The 23,984-nt window shown below is 36.6% G+C and overlaps 1 protein-coding gene across 1 annotated transcript in view; it reads left to right on the top strand.

The window, feature by feature from the left end:
- TAF4B (TATA-box binding protein associated factor 4b) overlaps positions 1 to 23,984 on the top strand; it is a 124,944-nt gene that overhangs the window by 17,999 nt on the left and 82,961 nt on the right. Inside the window, exons 4-9 of the mRNA XM_030336514.1 lie at positions 2,269 to 2,433; positions 2,536 to 2,658; positions 5,883 to 5,972; positions 9,733 to 10,347; positions 21,719 to 21,854; positions 22,519 to 22,624. Coding sequence (XP_030192374.1) covers positions 2,269 to 2,433; positions 2,536 to 2,658; positions 5,883 to 5,972; positions 9,733 to 10,347; positions 21,719 to 21,854; positions 22,519 to 22,624 — 1,235 coding nt within the window. The remainder of the gene's footprint in view (positions 1 to 2,268; positions 2,434 to 2,535; positions 2,659 to 5,882; positions 5,973 to 9,732; positions 10,348 to 21,718; positions 21,855 to 22,518; positions 22,625 to 23,984) is intronic.

Below are 23,984 nucleotides of genomic sequence, written 5' to 3'. Positions count from 1 at the left end.
ATATCAGAAGTTATGATTGAGTTTGAGATGGTCCATCCATTACTGCAGTGGGATTGTGTACATAGAGTAAGACTGGGATTGTGTACCTCTCTATGCCTTTTAAGAGTTAGAATTGGCATGGAAGGTGCAGATATCTGGTAAGGTACAGCTAGTAACTATATTAGAAAGAATTATGAAAGACAGATTTTGTACTAGAGACCATTAAACATTGACAAGGAAAGTGGAAATGCCATAAATCCTTCATCTGTTCACAAAAAATAGTATGCTTTTTCTGAGCTCACATTTCATTGAGCCTTATTTTGCTTCATGAGGGAGAGGAACCCTGAGGTTCCCCAATGAACATTTCCCATTGGTCCTGGAAAGTAATCATAATTACCAGCTAAAGTTTTAGATTATATGTTCTTAAATCAAGTAGTATAAGGAATTAAGGGCAGAGTATAAATCTAGACTCAACTGAATATAGAGTCAGCTGAAGGAAGAGTATTTCATTATTGTATATTGACCTGGAAAAGTTTTTAGACAGTCTCCAAAAAGATTCAGAGAAACTGCACGGTAGTTGTCCTTGAAGAGCAAGACTAAGGCTAGGAATAGGAGGGGGATTCATTTTTATTGTTGCCTTTGAGGTCTGCTTATATTTAATAAAATTTTACTAACGTAGCTGCAATTTTTCCCCCAAATTTTTAAATTCTAGTTAGTTAACACACAGTATAATATCTGTTTTAGTAGAATTTAGTGATTCATCACTTACATATAACACCCAGTGCTCAATACAACAAGTGCCCTCCTTAATACCCATTACCCATTTAGCTCATCCCCCCCACCCTCCTCCCCTCCAACAACTCTCGGTTTGTTCTCTACCATTGAGTCTCTTGTGGTTTGCTTCCCTCTCTCTTTTTTTTTCCCTTCCCATAAGCTCACCTATTTTGTTTCTTAAATCCACATATGAGTGAAATCTAATGGTATCTGTCTTTCTCTGACTGACTTATTTCACTTAGCATCCATCCTCTCTAGCTGCATCCACATCATTGAGAATGGCAGGATTTCATTCTTCCAGCCTCTATGTTCTTAAGCATTATTCTTTATTGCTTTGGATGGGGCAATTTGAAATTTTAACCCTTGAGAATTACAATATCAGTAAGAATAATGAACACTCTATCTGTCTAATTTTCAGCAAATGAGATTTTATCTGCACTCTTTTTACAAAGGGGTATATAAAAGTTGAAGATTTAGCTGCAATTTTTAATTTAACTTTTTTTTAACATTTCATCATTCATTCTAGTCTTCATCGTTAATCAGGGTTTTTAATTTCTTTCCCATTTTTTTACCCTTGTCTTTTCTAATATATGCTTGTCTAATATATGCTCCAGTCTTTCTAAAGTGGGAAATTTTGGTGTACATTTTAATTCACTTATTGGGACTGTTACCAAAGGAATTTTCTTGAAGGAGATTGCAACCTGAACTTTTTGTGTTGTATGCCTTAGTATACAAGTATTTCAACTAAAGTGATGGTGCATTGTTCAGTTTTCTGCATGAATTATAAATACTCTTGTCTTCTGATCCCCCTAAACTTGACTCCTGTTCTGTTACTTTCAGTGTTTGTTTTAAAATAAGATTGTTGCTTTATCTCAATATAGTTGTCTAAGTTTTTAACTGCCTGACTTGTGATTTCTTGTATTAAACTTTTTATCCTGCAGGTGGCGCTAGAATCACACCTCATTTCAATAGAGGGTAGAATAACCAAAATTCTTTTCACTGTGAAAGATATCACAGTTTGTAATATTTATTATGTTTAATAGTCTAATAAAAGTAGCTTATCTGAATACAAGATGATCAATAGATCTCTCTATACTTAAGCAGAAAATTATAGAATAGGAAATCCTATATTTTCATATAAAGACTATTTCATATTCTTTTTAGAGAAGTATTAATAATGTTTTTTGAGGACCATATGCTTGGTACTATTTTTCACAAACAACCCTAGGAGAGTAGGTAGGTGTCTATTTTTTTATAGATAGGAGTCAAGGGATTACTTGCTTGAGGACAACACTCAGTAGATGTCAATGAAAAGTAGGTAGGTAGATGAGAATGAAACCCAGATCTGTTAAAGTCCAGAGCTCTTACAGCAGTGTGCCATTGCCTTACACTAGTAGAACATAACAGCAAAGATGTCAAGATCCATTTGTAGTCTCATAAGTGTGAAATGAGGCACCAGCTGTGATATATATATTATAGTAAATGTATCTAAGTATACACTACTCTTAATTTCAGTCTGTGGCTGTGCCAACAGCCAGCGTTGTCACAGTTACTCCTGGAAAGCCCTTGAATTCTGTAACTACCCTGAAGCCTTCAAATTTGGGAGCATCACCTGCCCTCTCAAATGATCCCAGTCTCAAAGCAGAGAACTCAGCAGCTGCTCAGGCAAATCTTTCTCCGGTAAGCTCTCACTTCCACCTTATGTGAGTACAGCTCTTTACAGATTTTCTTGAATTCTGTTTTTAGCTAACATTTGTGTTTTATGTATATTTCTTTACTTAGGCGATGCTAGAAAATGTGAAGAAGTGTAAGAACTTCCTTGCCATGTTAATAAAACTAGCATGTAGTGGATCACAGTCCCCAGAAATGGGGCAGAATGTGAAGAAACTGGTGGAACAACTTTTGGTAAGTTAGTATTATGAAAACGTGAAAATTCTGTGAGAATTCTTAGAACATGTTTTAAATGGGATGTATCTTTAAGTGAGGTTTATGTTAGATGGATTTTTTTGACAAGCTATGGTTTGTTTTTTGTTTTTTTGTTTTTTTTTTTTTTAAGTTTATTTTGAGAGAAAGAAAGCACGCAGGGGTTAGGGACAGAGAGAGAGAGAGAGAGAGAGAGGGAGAGAATCTCAAGCAGACCACAGAGCTCAAGGTGGGACTCGAACCCATGAACTGTGAGATCATGACCTGAGCCAAAGTCAAGAGCCAGATGTTTAATGAACTGAACCCGCCAGGTGCTTCTGCTTTTGCTTTTTAAGAGCTTTATAATGATAATAAATCTAAGACAAGTAAATCTATTGTATATTATTTTCTGTATGCCTTAACCTAAAAAAAGACCTTGGAGAGAAGGTTGACTATTTGGCCAAGTAAAAAATTGTTACTAGAATTGCAAATGTCAGAAAGCCAGTCTGTAAGTTCAAACAACAAACTTTGTAACCCATGGAAGTAAGTTAATCTTCTTAAGTCTGCCTTTCCTTCTCTTAAAATGAGAAGAGTAATAAATGTGATGACCTTTAGGGCGCCTGGGTGGCTCAGTCAGTTGGGTATCCAACTCTTGATTTCAGTTCAGGTCATGATCTCACAGTTCGTGAGATCGAGCTCTACGTTGGGCTCTGTGCTAACAGTGGGGAGCCTGCTTGGGATTCTTTGTCTCCTTCTCTCTCTCTCTTGCCCCTCCCCAACTTGTGTGCACTCTCTGTCTCTCTCTCTCTCAAAATAAATAAGTAAACATTTAAACAAAATGTGATGATCTTTGACTTACAAGTTCCAAGATGCTGTATTTTTTAGCTGTCAAATTATATGTCATTCATTTTTATATCTTTCAGATAAAATGCTTACATACATTAAAGCAGATGAAAGTGGAAATGAGCAAATATTGCATATTATATGCTTAAGAAATATGCTGATGATAAAACAGACAAATACAATTTTGAATTTTTTGAACTACTAAAATCTACAGATTTCTGTGACCATACAATGAGAATTTTGTGTATTTTTTGTATAAAAATGGTCACTTTTTCCTAGCAGAAGATGTTTATGTTTCAAATGTTACAGGAAAACAAGTATACTTTATAAATATTAAAATACCTTCTTTACTACTCTTTTTGATGCTACCTATAATTTGTTAGAAATAGAGCACATTTGAAACGGTTAGTGTTCTGCTTGGGAAAACTATTTTAGACACTTAAAATTGTAAGTCCTACAAACAAATTTTTAACTTAACTTTCAAGCATTTTTAAAAATTAAAATTAACTTAAATTTTTAATTTTTGATTTAAATGTAGTTGACATATTATTTTCAAGTATACAGCATAGAGATTTGACAATTACATACATTACAGAATGTTTACCACAGTAAGTGTGGTTACCATCTGTCACCAGAAAGTTATTGCAGTATTATTCGTTATATTTCCTGTGCTGTACTTTCCATCCCTCTGACTTGCTTATTTTATAACTGGAAGTTTGCCCTTCCTAAGTCCCTTCAGCTATTTTGCCTATTTTCTCCTCCCCAGTTTCTTCTCTGTATTTGAGTTTGTTTCTCTTTGTATTATTTTTTAGATTTCACATATAAGTGAAATCTTACAGTATTTGTCTTTCTCCTGTCTGACTTACTTCAGTTAGCATAATACCCTCTAGGTCCATCCATGTTGTGAATGGCAAGATCTCATTCTGTTTTATGGCTGAGTAATATTCCATTGTATGTATATACCGCATCTTTTTTATCCAATCATCTGTCTAATGCTGGACATTTAGGTTGCTTTTATATCTTGGATATTGTAAACAGTGCTGCAGTAAACACAGTGGTGCATATATTTTTCAGAGTAGTGTTTTTGTTTTCTTTGGGTAAATACCCAGAAGTGGATCATGTGTTATTTTAATTTTTAAATTTTTGAGAAATCTTCATACTGTTTTCCATAACAACTGTACCAATTTACATTCCTTCCAATAGTGCATAAGGGTTTCCTTTTCTCCACATCCTTGCCAGCACTTATTACTTCTTGTTTTTTTTGATATTAGCCATTTTGATTGGTGTGAGGTAATATCTCATTGTGTTTTTGAGTCAGAATTTCCCTGATGATTAGTGATATTGACCATCTATTCATATGTCTGTTTGCCATCCTAAGTCTTCTTTGGAAAAATGTCTATTTAGGTCCTCTTGTCTATTTTTAATCAGATTTTTTTTTTTTTTTTGGTATTAAGTTGTATGAATTCTTTATATATTTTGGATATTAACCCCTTATCAGGTATGTCATTTGCACATTATCTTCTCCCTGTTCAGGAAGTTGCCTTTTTGTTTTGTTAATGGTTTCCTTTGCTCTGCAAAAGCTTTTTAGTTTGATATAGTCTCAGTAGTGTATTTGTGCTTTTATTTCCTTTGCCTGAGAAGACATATACAGAAAAATATTGCTAAGGCTGATATCCAAGAGTTTACTGCCTGTGTTTTCTTCTGGAGTTTTATGGTTCTAGGTCTCACATTTAGGTCTTTAATCCATTTTGAATTTATTTTTGTATATGGTTTAACAAAATGGTCCAGTTTCATTCTTTTGTATGTAGCTGTCCAGTTTTCCCAACACTATTGAAGAGACTGTCTTTTCCCCATTGTATATTTTCACCTCATTGTCATAGATTAATTGACCATATACACATAGGTTTATTTCTTGGCTGTCTACTCTATTCCATTGATCTGTATGTCTGTTTTTGTGTCAATACCATACTGTTTGGATTACTATAGCTTTGTAGTATAGTTTGAAGTTTGGGATTGTGATAACCTCCAGCTTTTTTCTTTCTTAAAATTGGCTGTTCAGGGTCTTTTGTGGTTCCACACAGATTTTAGGATTATTTGTTCTAGTTCTATGAAAAATGCTGTTGGTATTTTGATAGGAATTGTATTCAATCTGTAGATTGCTTTGGGTAGTATAAACATGTTAACAATATTAATTCTTCCAATCCCATGAGCATGGTATATGGTTCCATTTTTTTGTGTCCTCTTCAATTTCTTTCATTAACATCTTCTAGTTTTCAGAATACAGGTAGGTCTTTTACCTCCTTACATCAATCATGAATTACATACCTTTTCTCTTTTAAAATATTTGTAAACATAAAAGTATTCTTCTTTCTTCTATTCCTCAGGATGCAAAAATTGAAGCAGAAGAATTTACTAGACAACTGTATGTTGAACTCAAGTCTTCACCTCAGCCTCACCTAGTTCCTTTTCTTAAGGTAAAGTTGTCTGTTACTTTGAAGAAATTTTTTGGATTAGATTATTTAAAATAATTTTGAAAAAATAATTGAAAACCTGAATATTTCAATATGAGAGCAGTTTAATGTGAAGATACTAACAATGTAGGAGAGGGCTCTCAAATGTTGTCATCTGTTAACATTCATAGTTAGTCCATATTCTTTGGATTGGAACACTTTGAGAAAACAGAAGTAACACCTCATTCATGAACAAAACTTAATGATTATATTGTTAAAGCTTATATCCTCAAATATCTTGACTTTTCCATTAAAATAGGGCCTTCTGCTTTGTCCTAATAACTCATATTGTCTTAGAAATAAAAAAAAATCTCATTGTGACTAATTTAGTGGGAGAGCTGTTATTTTTAAAAACTGTTACTAGGCATACTCCTTTTGACGATTTGTTGAATTAAATAGAATTTTGATGTAGAACAGTAACTTTGATAACAAGAGACTATAAAAATTATTTTTTTTGGATATTCAGAAGCTGAAGAGGAATCGAATTGAAATTTATACAGTTATTAAAGACCTGGGATTATAGTGAACCACAGAGTCATCCCATAAATTTTGAAATAATGGAAGACAATTTGACTTAATTGTGTAGGGAGATGAAAGAGGTGCCACAGTGGAAGACTCCTTTTGGTTGCTTCATACAAGAAGAGTTGGAAGGAAAATGGGGCACCTCTTCAGAAGGATATTAAAATAGTGGAAACTGTCACTAGAAGGGTGAGCACATTGATTAGGAGGATGCCAATCATGTGATATGAATTGTGGCTATAGCAACAGAATGTTTTAGCTAAAGGAGACTTGGTCTGGGGAAAGTTGCAGGTTCAGCAAAATACCTAATAATATCAAATAACTACTGCCCTGCTTTTTGGATGACCTTCTTGATTGAGAAGTTAGAGGCAGTTCTTCCTTGGGTCCCTTTCAATGCCTAAAGTTCTGTGAGCTATAGGTGTCTATATGACACTGACAACTCTTGAATTTATCTGTATTTCATACTCCCTGGAGACACCATGGGGGAGAAGGAAGATAATCAGTAGGCTTCTATTATGTATCCTATGCTTTGCTAGATACTTTTTATTTTTATTTCTTATTTTATTTTTATTTTTTGATTTTTAATATTTATTTTTGAGACAGAGAGAGACAGAGCATGAACGGGGGAGGGTCAGAGAGAGAGGGAGACACAGAATCCGAAGCAGCCTCCAGGCTCTGAGCTGTCAGCACAGAGCCCGACGCGGGGCTCGAACTCAAGGACCGTGAGATCATGACCTGAGCTGAAGTCAGACGCTTAACCGACTGAGCCACCCAGGCGCCCATGCTAGATGCTTTTTAAATTTGCATTGTTTGCGCTTAATTTTCATATCAGTCTTTTGAGAATACTAGGTGCTAGATTTTATAGTAGTTTCCATTTTGGAGACAAAAAAACTTTAAATTGACTAATTTTTTTATCAAGCTCACAGGTCCAGAATTTATTCTACCTGACTATTTGTTTGATAATACTAACATTAAGTTGCCAAATGTTACACTAGGAAGTATTTGTGCTTTGTATGTATTTTTTTTAAGTTTATTTATTAAAAAAAAATTTTTTTTAACACTTATTTTTAATTTTTGATTCAGAGAGAGACAGAGGACAAACGGGGAGGGTCAGAGAGAGAGGGAGACACAGAATCTGAAACAGGCTCCAGGCTCTGAGCTGTCAGCACACAGCCCGAGGTGGGGCTCGAACTCACGGACCGCGAGATCATGACCTGAGCCAAAGTTGGACGCCCAACTGACTGAGCCACCCAGGCGCCCCAAGTTTATTTATTTTTGAGAGAGAGAGAGTGTGAGCATGTGCATGTGTGTGCATGAGCAGAGGGAAGGGCAGAGAGAGAGAGGGAGACAGAGAACCACAAGAAGGCTCCATGCTGTCAGCACAGAACCCAGCATGGGACTCAATCTCACAAACGGTGAGATTGGGACCTGAGCTGAAATCAAGGGCCAGAAGCTTAACCAACTGAATCAACCAGGCATCCCTTTATGTGTTTTTTAAGGATCTATTAAGCTTTGTGATTTTTTTTTTTTTTTTTTTGGTGAGAATTTTTTTCTCATTTTTGAAAGCTTTTGTACATTGAATGTGGCGTAGAGATGCCACATGTAAACTTAACTCAGGCCAGCTGATCAAGAGATAATTTAGACATATATTTTTTATTATCTCTTTGAGTCTCATTAATTTATTTATTAAAAATTTTTTTTTAATGTTTATTCATTTTTCAGAGACAGAGCATGAGTGGGGGAGGGGCAGAGAGAGGGAGACAGAATCTGAAGCAGGCTCCAGGCTCTGAGCTGTCAGCACAGAGCCCGACGCTGGGCTCCAAGTCACGAACTGTGAGATTGTGACCTGAGCTGAAGTCGGACGCTCAACTGATTGGGCCACCCAGGGCCCCTGAGTCTCATTATTTTAACATTTTTTTTCAATTGTGTTTTTCTCAGGATCCCCTCATGTTAGAATTCTAGCTTAAATTTAATCAGATCACTTCATCTGTTCATGTGTTTCCAAAGCAGCTTGCTTTTAAAGTTTGGAAAAAGATTATGAGAGATTGTTTCTTACTTTCTTTTGTTACCATTTATATACATATTTGAAAACCTTCAGAGAGCTTTTCAATCCTTTTTAATCAAAAAAAAAAAAAAGTAAAGGAAGTAACTATAAGAAAAGGAAGAACAATGGTTCTCATTTGCTTCTTAAATAAAGGCAGTCTGACTGAATTTAAATGTCAAAACAAGGAAACCTTCCAAACAGCCCTTGAATTCACCAAAAGATAACCTACTATCTTGCCTCCTTTTCCATTTTTTTTTTTTCTTAAAAACAAAATCCCCAGGGACAAAAAGAATGTTCTACTTTTTAGTTTGAACACCCTTTACTCTTTTAGAAGGGTGTAAGGGACACCAGTGTAAAATCCTGTCAAAATATTCTAGCTTGGGGAACCTAAGGGGCTCAGTCAGTTAAGTATCCCACTTTTGATTTTGGCTCAGATCATGAGATTGAGCCCTGAGTTGGGCTCCATGCTGAGTGTGGAGCCTGCTTAAGATCATCTCTCTCCCCCACATCCCCCCAAAAGACTCTCTCCCTCCCTCTCCCTCTGCTTCCCCCCCCCCCCCCCCGCATGCATGCACTCGCATTCTATCTCAAATAAATAACACAAATGAATAAACAGACAAATAGTTAAATAAATAAATGAAAATATTCTAGCTCAGTTAAGGAAATTGACCTTGTTTGTATTAGTTTTATTTTTGTTTTTTCTTGTATTACTTTTATTTTGATTTAAGACTGTCTATCCAAAGCTTGAAAGTTGTTTACCAAAACCTTTTTTTTGATAGATTCTATTGTTATAAAACGAACTTATAGATACTAAGATTATTAGTAATCTATTATGGGGTATAGGTAAATATAAACAAGTATACACAGTGTTTTTATTTTACTAAATTGATATTGAGGTATACAAAATAAGTTTAATATTGGGGGATAATTTCCTGTTGAAAAATAAAGCACTTTGGGGCTTTAAATTGACTGTATCCTGGATTTTGACAGGATATGAATATGAAGTGATACCAGATTTCCTCAACTGAAACACCTGATATACTTTTGATTTGTTTTATGTTGTAAAGCTATGAAAAATACAAAGCTATGAAGTACTAAATCCTTTAGTTTTACTAGCAGTTGATTTGTTTAATCAGGTTCTTTTTTCTCCCCTGTTTCTAGAAAAGTGTGATTGCCTTACGACAACTCATGCCCAACTCCCAGAGCTTTATTCAGCAGTGTGTTCAGCAGACCTGTAGTGAGGTTGTCATTGCTACCTGTACCACAACAGCAGCCACTTCTCCCGTGGTGACAACAACAGTTTGCTCCATCCAGCCTGAAAAACCCATCATTGTTTCTGGAACAACAACAGCCAGCACCGTGTCAGTGCCAGCTCTGAATCCACTTGCTGGCCCAGGGGGAGCAAAACCAGGAGTTGTGACACTTCATTCTCTGGGTCCACCTACTGCACCAGGAGGAACAGCAGCTGGAACGGTTTTGCTTCAGACTTCAAAACCACTGGTGACATCTATACAGAACACAGTCACAGCAGTCTCCCTCCCACCTGAGAAGCCAGCTGTCTCTGGGGCAGCAGTCACGCTGGCTCTCCCTGCGGTGACTTTCGGAGAACCTTCGGCAACAGCTGTCTGTCTTCCGTCTGTGAAACCGGTCATGACCTCTGCTGGGACCACATCTGACAAGCCTGTCATTGCTCCAGTCCAGATAAAACTTGCACCACCAGGCCCCGTCCTTTCTCAGCCGGCTGGTATTCCACAGGCAGTTAAAGTCAAACAACTAGTGAGTAACGTTCATTTCTTCCTCAGTTTCTTCTTTTGAAAATTTCAAACATTCAGAAAACTGGCAAGGCTAGTAAAACAAGCCCCTGAGTATCCTTGACTGAGTTTGAATACTTGGTAACATTTTGCCATATTCGTTTAGTTTCTTCCTCTCTCTGTTCACACACATAAGCACACACACATAACTTTTTCCTGAACCATTTGAGAGCTTATTGCAGAAGTCGTGATGTTGCACCTCTAAGCTAAGTACTGTGTATCTCCTACTGAAAAGGATTTTTTCTCTAACGTAAGGGCCTCACACTTATTACCGTATGTGGAAAGTTAGTATTGGTACAGTTATTTTCCTAGTTGTGCCAACAGTGTCCTTTACAGCTACTTTTTTTCTGATAGAGAACTGCCTGTTACATTCACCTGTCTTTTCTCTTTAGGCTCCTTTAATCCAGAACAGCTCCCCAGCCTTTCATGGTTGCTCATTATCTTGTAATAGTTTAAGTGCCCAGGCTAGTTGTTTTGCAGAATGTCCTTTGTTATGTCTAATTGTTTCCTCAAGTTAAGATTCAGACTAAATCTTTTTGACAAGGTTATTACAGAGGTAATGTTATGGTAACAGTTCTCAAGAAAAATATGCTAAGAGGGGAGGGAAACGGTGAGGGGAATAGATGAGTATGAAGCTGTGTTTTTTCCTAAACTTGGTAGGTTAGGAGGTTCTTGGATGAAAGAAACCTTAGCTATTTATCAATTAGTGTTGTTAACACTTAGAAATAAAACTGTCAGTTATTTTACCAGTTTATTTGGGAATAGCAGAGCATTAGATTCAGGACAAGCAAACTGTGGCAAAATCACAGGCACATCTAGAGAACAGAAGAGAACGGCCTTGTATAGAGGAAAGGAGGAAGTTGGAAAAGGCTGTTATAATCAAAAGTCCTTTGGAGTAAACACAGTTTGATGTGTAGTAGCTTCTCCTTGGCGGAGTTGTGACAGTCTCTCTCTCATCGGCTGGGCTGTTGCTGGGCAAGATGAAAATCTTTCTTCCTCCTGCAGTCGTAGTAAAGGATAGGTTTCTTCCTGTTCAGAATGCAAGGTACCTCTCTTTGTGTTGGGGTCTGCAGCTGATGACTAGTTGTAGGGTGTGAGAGGTTCCCCTTTTGGCTTCCTGGCTCATTTTCATGGGGCTTCCCCTTATTTTCAGTGTTTAGAACATTTTAGTTGATTCAAGACAGATGGTGAGAGTATTGTTAATAACCTGTGGGAGATAGTACATGGTGAGTTAAGAATCACGTTTCTTGGGGTGCTTGGGTGGCTCAGTCGGTTGAGCGTCTGACTTCGGCTCAGGTCGTGATCTCAAGGCTTGTGAGTTTGAGCCCCACATTGGGCTCTGTGCTGAAAGCTCAGAGCCTGGATCCTGTTTCAGATTGTGTGTCTCCTCTCTCTCTGCCCCTCCCCCACTCATGCTCTTTGTGTCTCTCTCTTTCTAAAATAAACATTAAAAAAATAAATAAAATAAAAATTATTTTTCTTTTTGCTTACCTTATACTGTAACACCTGTTACACTAGCTGTTCTAGTATAGTTTTGGTAATTGCCCTTGTTTTCTTTTATAAATCTTTTTGTTAAAGGCTGTGTGTTGAATCTCTTTGTTTTAGTTTTTATTCTGCTTCTGGGAATAATAAAATCCAAGTAAACTTACTAGCCTTGTTTGTGTGATCAGGAGCAGAGGATAGTATCTGTGGATGATTGTCTTTGAGGCAGAAGGTAGCAATGGGTGTAAGATGAAAGAAGGAAGATCAATATGGACAATCAAACTCCTGAGTAGGTAGGAAGTAATAGCCATTTCCTGGGTGCTAATCTTTTTTTCATCCCTTCCTACTCAGGGTCTGATTTTCAAATAAAGAAATGTGCCTGCCTTGCAGGGTTTCTCTTGGGTTGTCTGAATTTAATCTCAGACTTGAAACCTTTTTAGAAGCAGTGATTCTTAAACATCAGTCTGAGCAGCCAGCTTTGGGAACCACTGAAACAGAGTCATTGCCTCAAGGAAAGGCCTGTTTTTGGTAGCACTGAACAGAATTGAAATCCTCTTTACAGGTCATAAGTGATTCTTGAATCAGTGCTAATCTTTATTGAACATTTATACTATTATTAGTTCCTGAAGTGAAATAACACTTTATAGCTATGTAGAATTTTAAAAGCATGTCATGTATTAACTATGGGTTTTAAAATAATTTTGTGATAAAGAAAAGGCAGTGAGAAAACTAAGACTCTGGAAACATTAAGTGACCCATCCACTGGCACTCAACAAGTATTGGATCTCAGACTAGAACCTAGTGTCTTTCCCATTAGAGTATGGTACTCATGGCAAGAACTTCTAGGTTTCTAGAGTGTCCTGAAACAGAAAAGTTATGTGGTAATAATATCTTGATAGCATTTATGTTTTGTAGGTTTGACTTGTTATACATTAGGAACAATTTCAGTAAAGAAAAAATGTAACAGAAAATCTAGTACTGGCTAGCCCAGTACTTCGAGTATGCAGCTCTGGATCTCAGGGTTGTGAGTTGGAGCCCCACGTTGGATACAGAGATTACTTAAAAACAAAATCTAAGAAAGAAAGAGAGAGAAAAAGAATGAATGAATCCAATGGTAAATATTAGGGATTTTTTGAATTACTACTTTCATTTGTATAATGTGGAGTATTTTAATTTTCCTTGTGAATTCTGCTTTCTTGTTTAGCCTTTGTTTGTTTACATTTTTTTTTTTTTTTTTTTTAAGTAGGCTCCATGCCCAATGGTGGGGCTTAAACTCAGGACCCTGAGATTGAGAGTTGCATGCTCTACCTACTGAGCCAGCCAGGCACCCCGTTTGGCCTTTATTTTAATTTTACTCAACACATTTGATGTCAGTATTCATACCTTCATATTTAAAAATGACAAACACTAGAGCAACTAGACACTGAAGATGCATTGTAATCTGTTTTGTAACACATTTTTACCTGGGGCACAAAACAAGATAATCCATTCTGTATGGTAATGCCACAGAGAGGACTGAACTAGGATATTTTTTCAAATTAATGTGGAAAATTAATATTTACTAAAGTGTTTATTAGTATTAGGTGAGCCTATTTTAAACCATTGTCCAATTTAATCCCAGTTAGGTGAGAAGGAAAATAGGATGCTAGAAACATAAGAAAGTATTCAGTGCAGCTTATAAGAAAGATGGCAAATAATAATTTAAGATATGAGAATTGCCATACTGGATCAAATCTGTGGTCTGGGCGACTCAGGATGTAGTCTCTAAAAATGAGCTGAAGAATGGGGCACCTGGGTGGCTCAGTTTGTTAGGCATCAGACTTCACCTTGGGTCATGATCTCACAGTTTGTGAGTTTGAGCCTTCCTTGAGGCTCTGTGCTCACTGTGCAGAGCCTGGAGCCTTCTTCAGATTCTGTGTCTCTCTCTCTCTGCCCCTCCTCTTCTCATATTCATGCTCATGCTCATGCTCTTTCTCTTTCTCTTTCTCTTTCTCTTTCTCTTTCTCTTTCTCTTTCTCTTTCTCTTTCTCTTTCTCTCAAAAATAATAAACATTAGGGGCGCCTGGGTGGCTCAGTCAGTTAAGCGTCCGACACTGGCTCAGGTCATGATCTCATGGTTCGTGAGTTTGAGTCCCATGTCAGGCTCTGTACTAATGTCTCAGAGCCTAGAGCCTGCTTCGGAATTTGTGTCTCCCTCTCTGTCTGCTCCTCCCCTGTTTGCACTCTCTCTCTCAAAAATTAATAAAACATCAAAAGAAATTTTAAAAATATATAAATAAACGTTAAAAAAATTAAAAATGAGCTGAATGCAAGTATTACTGTTCAATGTTAGTTTTTAAATTTGTTTATTCCCTTTAATAATTGATTGTGAATTTTAAAATTCCTTCTTTATACTTTATCTGTTTCTAGCATTTCTACTAATTTTTCTGGAAATTGTATAGGTTTCCTGCTTTCTAGATGTTTTCTATATCCATGCTTTTGAGCTATAAGAATCCTCTTAATCTCCCATTGCAGGGTTTAAATTTTATAGAATTATTGCTTTATGAGATTACACATTTTTATCCCAGATTAAAGAGGCCCTTCCCCATTTTTTTTTAAAATTTAGATTTATTACTACATGTTATCTTTTCTATCTCATTGATTATTGTATGTTAACCTCTGGGGATCTGCTTAAAGTTCTCATCAGAAGAATTGACTTGTTCACAGCTTCCGTAGATGAAAGTTTTTCATTTTGTGCCAGTAGTTCATTGCTTTGTATATTTTAGTCCTCAAATGCTTGAATTATTGAAATGTGGACCTAATCAGTAGTTCTTTTGATTTCACCTGAGAATCTAGTTTTTATAAATGTTAATGTTATTATCTATTAATTCTAGCATAGCAGGTGTTATATGATGTTACACACTCTGACTAAATGTTAAGCTTAACATTTTTACCTTTAAAGTTAGTGAAAGAGAGTGGATGATACGTAGTATAGTCTACTGATGATGGATACGTAATAAGTAGAAGCTTTCAGAAGTTTCAGCACTTAAACAGTTTTCTTAGGATATTTGTGAAAAAACTGTTTTACTCATAATTGAGCAAAAGCCAAATTTAATTTAAAGTATAATTTAAATTAAATTTAAACTTAATTAACAAAAGGTAATTTAATAGAGAACTAAATTTTAATTTCAGTTTGGTCATTTAAAAAATTAAATTTGATATATTTTAATAACTAATTTTACCATATAAAAATTAAACAGTGTCTCTAAAGTCCACAACATGTATGAATAAAATTCACGAATGAGAAAGTTAATTCAAAATTCCTGGTCTGTATTTTTAGGGAAAAGAAAAATGCTGATAATTTTAGAGAGCAAACTGAATGTTGCCACTCTTAGTAGTAATATTGTATTATATGTTGTTAGTTCAATATCTTTAAAAACAGTTTATACTTGGAGATAGGGCAGGAAGCTTTTATATTACCTTGGATATTTTTCTTATTTCAAATATATATTCCCCCGAGCACCTGGGGTGGCTCAGTCTGTTGAGCGTCTGACTCTGGATTTTGGTTCAGGTCCCGATCGCAGGCTTATGGAATTGAGCCCTGTGTCATGGAACCTACTTAAGGTTCTCTCTCCCTCCCTCATTCCCTCCCTCTCTCCCTCTGCCCCCGCTCCCTTGCTTGCACATGGGCATGTGCATGCGCTTTCTCTCTCTGTAGAAAATATGTATATATGTCTGTGTGTGTGTATATATATATATGTGTATATATATATATATACACATATATATATATACACACACACAAGACATACATATATATGACTCTTTTATCTGCATTTCTTCCTTAACAGAATTGTAGACATTTGATAAATAGTGGCCAAGTATGTCCAACAGTCATTCTCCAAATATTACTGTTTTGTGGATATCAGACGAAAACAAGTACTAGTACATTATTAAATGTGGTAATTTTCCATTTCATTCCATTGAAGTAAAGCTGATTTCTTAAAACAAATTGATCTAGAATATTAGAAAAGATTTATTCTTGTTGCATTGTATTTTCCTCTGGTACCTAATTATTTTGAAGTAAGGGACCCATTAAAGAATTTTAAACAAATATATCTTTATATGAAATACTATATGAGATGTAACTCTGCTGACTGACTCTGACCAGTTTTCACTGGACATGGAGAAGTATTTTCAAGGGTATAAATTTTAGTTTCTGAGTATGCTGGTGGCCACTATATTTATTAGAGAAGTTAAAGTAAAAATTGAGTAGGAAAAAAACAAAACAAGGATCATTAATTGTTTTATTGGCTCAGGTAGTTCACTCTCAGTTTCATATTGGACTGACCTAAGGATCCAGATTTAAGCAGTTTGTATTTTTTTCTTTCTTTTTTTGCATTCTGTTAAGTGTGAGAAGAGAGGTAGAATTCCAGTTGATGGTTGTAGTCCCACTTAAATGGGACTGAGGAAAGTTTTGGTGAAGAAAGAGATTGAATTCAAGTAAGGTACCTTTATTTACCATGTGTAATTAGGGTTGCATAGAAGATTCTCCACATGCCATATTTAATCAGAGTTTATATAATAGTATATAGATTGATTAATGCTAGTTCATTTAAATTTACTTGAGTTTTTTTTTTTTTAATTGGCAAGGATACATTAGAATTGATGGACAATAAACTATTTAGAAACAGTGTTTACAGTATTAGGTCATCTTATTTTTGCTTTATCAAAGAAAATGTTTTATTATGGAAATTTTGAAACAGCAGTGTTGAAGTTTGTAGTGAACACCTGTATAGCAACCACCCAGATTCTGTTTATAATTACTATACTTGATTTATCATGTATTTATCCAGCCTTCAATCATCTTATTTGATGGTTTCAAAGACTTCTTCCTAAATAGTCAAACATGCATCTTATTAACTACAGTTCAATATTTCCTGTTCTTTTTCTTTTTAGCTAAAATCTACATACAGTGACGTACACAAATTTTAAATGTACCATTGGATAAGTTCTGGCAGTTAGCGTATACTTCTGTGTAACTCAGATCCCCTACCAAGTTATAGTATGTTAACATCATCTTGAAGTACCCTTGTGTTCCTTCTCAGTCCCCACCCCAACATCCCCAGAAGCAACAACTCTTTTGATAATTTTCTCCCACAGATTACTTTTGCTTGTTCTAGAATTTCATATGAATCAAATCTTACAATAAGCACATTTAAAATTTAACAAAAATTTAAAATTTTTTTTTAATGTTCATTATCGAGAGACAGAGAGACAGAGCATGAGTGGGTGAGGAGCAGAGAAAAAGGAAAACACAGAATCTGAAGCAGGCTCCAGGCTCTGAGCTCTCAGCACAGAGCCTGGCACAGGGCTCAAACTCACGACCTGCAAGATCATGACATGAGCCGAAGTCGGACGCTCAACTGACTGAGCCACCCAGTCACCCCTATAGGTTCTCAATTTTAAGCAGCATTTACAGATTCCTATAAAAGCTGGTGGCATAATTAAGAATTCATTTGAGCACATTTTTAAAAATGTTTTTTTATTTTAGAGAGAGCAAGCAGGGGAGGGGCAGAGAGAGAGGGAGACAGAGGATGCGAAGCAGGCCCCATGCTGTCATCCCAGAGCCCGATGCGGGGCTCCAACTCACGAACCACGAGATCATGACGGGAGCTGAAGTCTGACACTTAACTGACTGAGCCACCCAGGCGCCCCTGAGCACATTTTTAAGAGTTTAGAAGGCCCATTAAATTAAAGAAACAGCATGTTCTAAGGTTTACCAAGATTGAGTTTTAATTTAGATTGGGCATGGCAAATAAGTTTCAACTTTCATTGTAGGATTTGACTGGAGCTCTGTGTTAAGATTCTGAGGCTGAATGTGGGCATATAGAAGTGTTTAGTGGTGTATGCCATTGTCCCAGAAGGTAAGGAATTGTGGTACAAGAACCATATATTAGCTGTTCCTGAAAAATGGTTGGCAACTAACTGACTTTTATACTGCAGCTTTTGTTTAGTTAGGGTCTTCTATTTTCTGGAACTCAACCTTACTGAGTTCATTCCGGTAATCACATATTGAATAATGTATAGAAATTAGAGGAGATAGTAAGTGATTGAATCCAGTAGCTGTGTGTGCATGCACTACTTGAGTTATTTACAGATAAACATTTGATTGCTGTGTATTTATGAATAGGGGAGTAGGTGAGGGTTGAAATACAGAGAAAGCAATAGTTCCTTGTCACATATCCCAGAGCATAATGTAAAAATCATAATTAAAAAAAAAACCTAAGTAATGTTATGTAGCCCTAGACCTATATTTCTATAAACTATTAGAACATTAATTTATTTTAAGATTCAAATAAAACATCAGAATTTGACATGTCAAGAGAAAAGGCTAAGGTATGTGCTACTTAGTGATTTTTCTTGCTAGTGGTTTTTTGGAGGGAAATTAAATAAAGGACTTAAGTTTGCAAAAATATAATACAGCTTTCTTTTGCTTGCCAAGTAGGAATAAATATCTCTTCAGGTAAATTTCCATCTCTCTGCAATAATTTCTCAATCTCCATAAGATGCCTAATACTGTGGTTTTAAGTGGTACTTTGAAAGAACGCTAATGAATGCTCTTCTTTCTCACTCATTGTATTTTATTTTGTTCAGCAAGCGTGCAGTGTGCTGTACATGCTGCCCCAAGTGTCATAATCATTAAGATGAGGAATAATAGGGATCCAGGGTTATTTAAATCCCAGCTCAGAACTTTGTGATATGTATAAATACCACGTATCATATACATTTATATAAATATTTGTATATTCATAATATATATAATAATTATAAACATTTATAAAGATATATTTATATGTTTTTAACTGGCATATATGTCTCCCCCCACGTGTATGATCTTGATCCCATGTGGGGCTGTAGGCAGGGCCAGGCACACCTGGGATCCTACAGGTGGGCACTGAGGCTTGCTTTCCCCAGCTTGTTCTTGTCAGGGTCACATAATGGTGCCTGGGTCCCATGGGTGCTATCCCTGTCTGCCTCACGTCCACTCCTTATAGTCCAAGTCGCATACAGCCAGGCTGTGTAGGGCCCGCATCCACCTCAGGGACAGAGCTTCAGGCTATTACGTGAGTACCTATCAGAATGGTATGAAGACTAACTCAAACACATATGTGTGTGTGTGTGTGTGTGTGTGTGTGTGTGTGTGTGTGTGTGTGTATATGTATATGTATGTATATATATATATATATATATATATATTTTTTTTTTTTCCCTTAAGAAAGAGAAGGGTGCAAGTGAGCAAGGGACAGAGAGAGAGAGAATCTCACGAGGGACAGAGAGAGAAGCAGACCTCACCGGAAGCAGGGCTTGTCGTTTTTGTTGTTGTTGTTTGTTTTGTTTTTACATCGGAAGCAGGGCTCATGCTTACCTGATGTGGGACTTGAACTCTCAAAAGGTGAGATCATGACCTGAGCTGAAGTCAGATGCTTAACCACTGAGCCACCCAGGCACCCTCTAATAATATTTTATTACTGTTTTTCAAAATTAAAATACTGAAAAAGAATACTTAGTAAAGGATATTAAGGAAGAAGATGTGAGTGAATGGGGAAAGAGGCCAGAATTGTTAGGATTGTTTCTGTTAAGATTCAGTCTGAATGCATAAATGTAACTGTGAATGCATATTTCATTGTAGAATTTATTATTTTTCTAGTAATATTAGTTTGAAAACTCAACTTCATTTTTCTAATTATAAATGTAGTATATGCTAATCATAAAAAAGCAAATAATGCAGATACCTATAAAGTATATATAAAATATATAATAAAGAAATACACAGCATCCAGGTGGCTCAGTCAGTTAAGTGTCCAACTCTTGATTTTGGCTCAGGTCCTGATCTCATGCACCTGACAGTGCAGCCTGCTTTGGATTCCCTCCCTCTCTCTCTGCCCCTCCCCTGCTCATATGCATACTCTCAAAATAAATGAAATAAATAATTAAAAGGAAAAAAGGGGTACCTGGGTGGCCCAGTCAGTTAGGCCTCTAACTCTTGGTTTCGGCTCAGGGCATGATCTCACAGTTCTGTGGGGTTGGATTCTCTCTTTCTCCCTCTATCTCTGCCCCTCTCCCACTTGCACTCTCTCAAAATAAATAAATAAGCTAAAAAAAAAAAATGAAAATATGATCCAAATGGAGAGTTAAATTGGGCAGTGGATAGTGTAAATTTGAATTACACTCTAAAAATAAAACACAGTAAAACCTTGGATTGCGAGTATCTTGTTCTGCGAGTGTTCTGCAAGACGAGCAAACTTTTTTTTAATTTAAAAAAAAAATTTTTTTTTTTTTCCAACGTTTATTTATTTTTGGGACAGAGAGAGACAGAGCATGAACGGGGGAGGGGCAGAGAGAGAGGGAGACACAGAATCGGAAACAGGCTCCAGGCTCCGAGCCATCAGCCCAGAGCCCGACGCGGGGCTCGAACTCCCGGACTGCGAGATCGTGACCTGGCTGAAGTCGGACGCTTAACCGACTGCGCCACCCAGGCGCCCCGCAAACATTTCTAATAAATTTTAACCTGATAAATTTTAACCTGATCAATGAGTGATGCCTTACAATACAAGTAGTATGTGATGCCAAACATCACATGATCACAGCTGAGCCAGTGGTTCTTCTTTGTCTCTCTTCAATGTGGGATTGTGGGTGATCGTGTCCCATACTCAGATACTTGGTCTCAGGCCGCAGCGTTTGGCAGAAATCTGATTTTTCAGAATGTTGGAAGGTGCCCACAACTGGCATCCTACCATTAGATCCAACTGTTGCATTGTGAGCAACAACAAGAGGTTATGGAGGAGATCTCCTATGCAGAGGAGGAGGAAAAAAAGGTGGAGGAATCCCCCACTTCAAATGAGATTAGGGAGATGTGTACAATGTGGGAAACTGCAAAATTTTGTAGAAAAGCACCACCTGAATACGGCTGTAGCAGTGTGAGGGATGAATCTGTTTAATGACAAAGCAACGTCACATTTCCACAAAATCCTCAAAAGGAGGCAAAAGCAAGTGTCATTGGATAGGTTCCTTGTTAAAGTTGCACAAAAAGAAAAAGATTCCATTGAGCCAGTAAATAGCACTGATTCTGTTAGTGATAGTGCAAGTCCTACACAATAACCCTCATTTCTCTTATCTCCCTCACACCAGCCACAAAGGTTTTCAAAGGTAAGTACAGGTTAATTTGTTTATTTTTCTTTTAAAAAATTTTTTTTAAACATTTATTTATTTTTGAGAGACAGAGACAGATTGTGAGTGGGGGAGGGGCAGAGAGAGAGGGAGATACAGAATCCAAAGCAGGCTCCAGGCTCTGAGCTGTCAGCACAGAGCCCCATGTGGGACTTGAACTCACAAACGGTGAGATCAGGACCTGAGCTGAAGTTGGATGCTTAACCTACTGAGCCACTTAGATGCCCCTGTTTATTTTTCTTTATATGCTGTATTTTCTTTATTTTGTATTATAGTATTGTAATCATTTTTATATGAATGTTTTTGGGTTGTGGAACAAATTGAGTCCCCACTATTTCTGATGGGGAAATTCACTTGAATATACACATGCTTTGGATTACAAGCAAAATGTTTCCAGAACGAATTATGCTCACAAACCAAGGTTTTACTGTACGTTGCGTGAGAAAGTCCTATTTTTCACTTTTGAACAAGATAATTTTGCTACATACAGATATAAATTTTAGGTAGACTTTCTTGTTATGCTAACATAAAGGTATATTTACAGTTAGGTGAGCACAATCATTTGTTCTGTTACAACTGAAAGCTTGTTCTTTCCTAAAGCAGGTTTAGTTGAATGAGTGTATTAATAACTCTCATTGTTTCAGGTAGTCCAGCAGCCTTCAGGAGGTGTTGCAAAACAAGTGACCACACTTCCCCATTCCTCAGCATTGACCATTCAGAAATCTGGACAGAAGAAGATGCCAGTGAGCACTGCAATACCTGCCAGTCAGTTTCCTCCAGGTAGACCCCAACCCCCACCCCCACATCCCTGGCCCCATCATGCTGGGTTTGGAACATGATGGGGTTTTGTGTTCTCTTTTTTATTTGTTATATTAAGAAAAGGTACTCTTTTAAAAGTAGGACCTAGGAGAGAGGACTGAAAAATCACTAGTACATTCTTTGTATATACATAGCTACTTTTTGGGGATATATATTTTAGAGTAGAAGAAGCAACTACTCATGGTATTTTGTAATTAGATAAAACAATGTATTAGTGAATAAAGCACTTTTTTTAATTTACAAAAATTGCTATAGCTTTATTTCTTTTTGAAATGTACTTTTTCTACATTTGGAAATCAGTCTTAACACAAAAGAAGTTTCATGTATTTTTAAAATATGCAAATATAAATGATATATTAACATCACTTGTCACTATTTATGCATATTTTCATAATGCTGGTAATCCTATAGGCTGAAGACTGTATGAAAAGAAATTTTGATTTTTCTAAGATGATTTCATGCAGGGAATAAATTCATTGTCATTTTTGAGTTTAAACATAGTTCTAGGACAGCTTGAAATTTCTTTCAGTTATTCTGGGTATATTAAAAGCTGCTGTCCTGCATTTCTCCTAATATGGCATGACTGATTTTTTTTAAATTCTTTTTTCTTCTTTTGTTTTTATAGCTTCCATTTTAAAGCAAATTACCCTACCAGGAAATAAAATTCTGTCACTCCAAGCATCTCCTATTCAGAAAAATAAAGTAAAAGAGAATGGAATAACATCTTTCAGGTAAAGAAAATAGTTAAAATTTGGTCTGGTTTAAGGAAGTAGTATTAACAAAAAAGATGGCAGAATAGTACTTATAAAATAAATATCTTGATGCCTTTTTGAAAAGCCGACAGTACTTTATTGAGTATAATTTATAAACAAGTGTATAAATCTTAAGTGTATAGTTCAATGAATTTTGATAAATATACATCCCTGTATAATCAAGATGCTGAACATATCCTTTACCTTCATGCTATTTTCAAATCAATTACCTTCTAACCCTTGCCTCCAGCAACCTCTATTCTTTAATTTGTTTTTTAAAATTTAGAGAGAGAGAGAGAGAGAGTGCACGCACACACATGACCAGGGAAGGGGCAGAGAGAGAGAGGGAAAGAGAAGCAGGCTCTGCACTGACAGCGCGGAGCCCAACAAAGGGCTTGAACTCACAAACTGCAAGATCACGTACCTGAGCCGAAACCAAGAGTTGGGCACTTAATTGACTGAGCCACCCAGGCGCCCCCAGTAGCTGCTATTCATATGTCCATCCCCACAGATCATTTTTGTTTATTCTTGAACTTTACATAAATGACAAATTGCATTAACCTTTTTGCATCTTTTTCCTCTCGGCATGTTTTTGAGATTCATCCATATCATTTTGAATATTAAAAGATTGTTCTTTTGTATTGGTGAGAAATAACCTTTGTAGTCTCCTGTTGATGGACATTGGGCTGTTTCCAGTTTTTTTACAGTAATATGTAAAGTTGCTATAAACATTTATATACAGGGGCACCTGCATTTAAAAAAAAATCACATGTATATACAGATTTTTATGTGAACATAGGTCTTCATTTCTTTGTAGTAAATATCTAGGAGTTTGATTGCTGGATCAGTAGGTGAGTGTGTGTTTATTTAAGAAACTACCGGGGCGCCTGGGTGGCTTGGTCGGTTAAGCCTCCGACTTCGGCTCAGGTCATGATCTCCCGGTCCGTGAGTTCGAGCCCTGCGTCGGGCTCTGTGCTGACAGCTCAGAGCCTGGAGCCTGTTTCAGATTCTGTGTCTCCCTCTCTCTCTCTGACCCTCCCCCCATTCATGCTCTGTCTCTCTCTGTCTCAAAAGTAAATAAAACATTAAAAAAAAAAATTAAAAAAAAAAAAAAAACTATCAAACTGGGGCACCTGGGTGGTTCAGTTGGTTAAGCGACTGACTTCAGATCATGATCTTATGGTTCATGAGTTTGAGCCCCGTGTCGGGCTCTGTGTTGACAGCTTGGAGCCTGGAGCCAGCTTTAGATTTTGTCTCCCTCTCTCTCTGCCCCTCCCCCTCTTGTGTGCATGCGCACGCACTCTCCAAAATAAATAAATATTAAAAAAATAAAAGAAAC

Source organism: Lynx canadensis, chromosome D3, assembly GCF_007474595.2.
Source record: "Lynx canadensis isolate LIC74 chromosome D3, mLynCan4.pri.v2, whole genome shotgun sequence".
NCBI lineage: Eukaryota > Metazoa > Chordata > Mammalia > Carnivora > Felidae > Lynx > Lynx canadensis.
The sequence above is the reverse complement of the archived record's forward strand: the minus strand, read 5'-3'. Positions and strand labels throughout refer to the sequence as shown.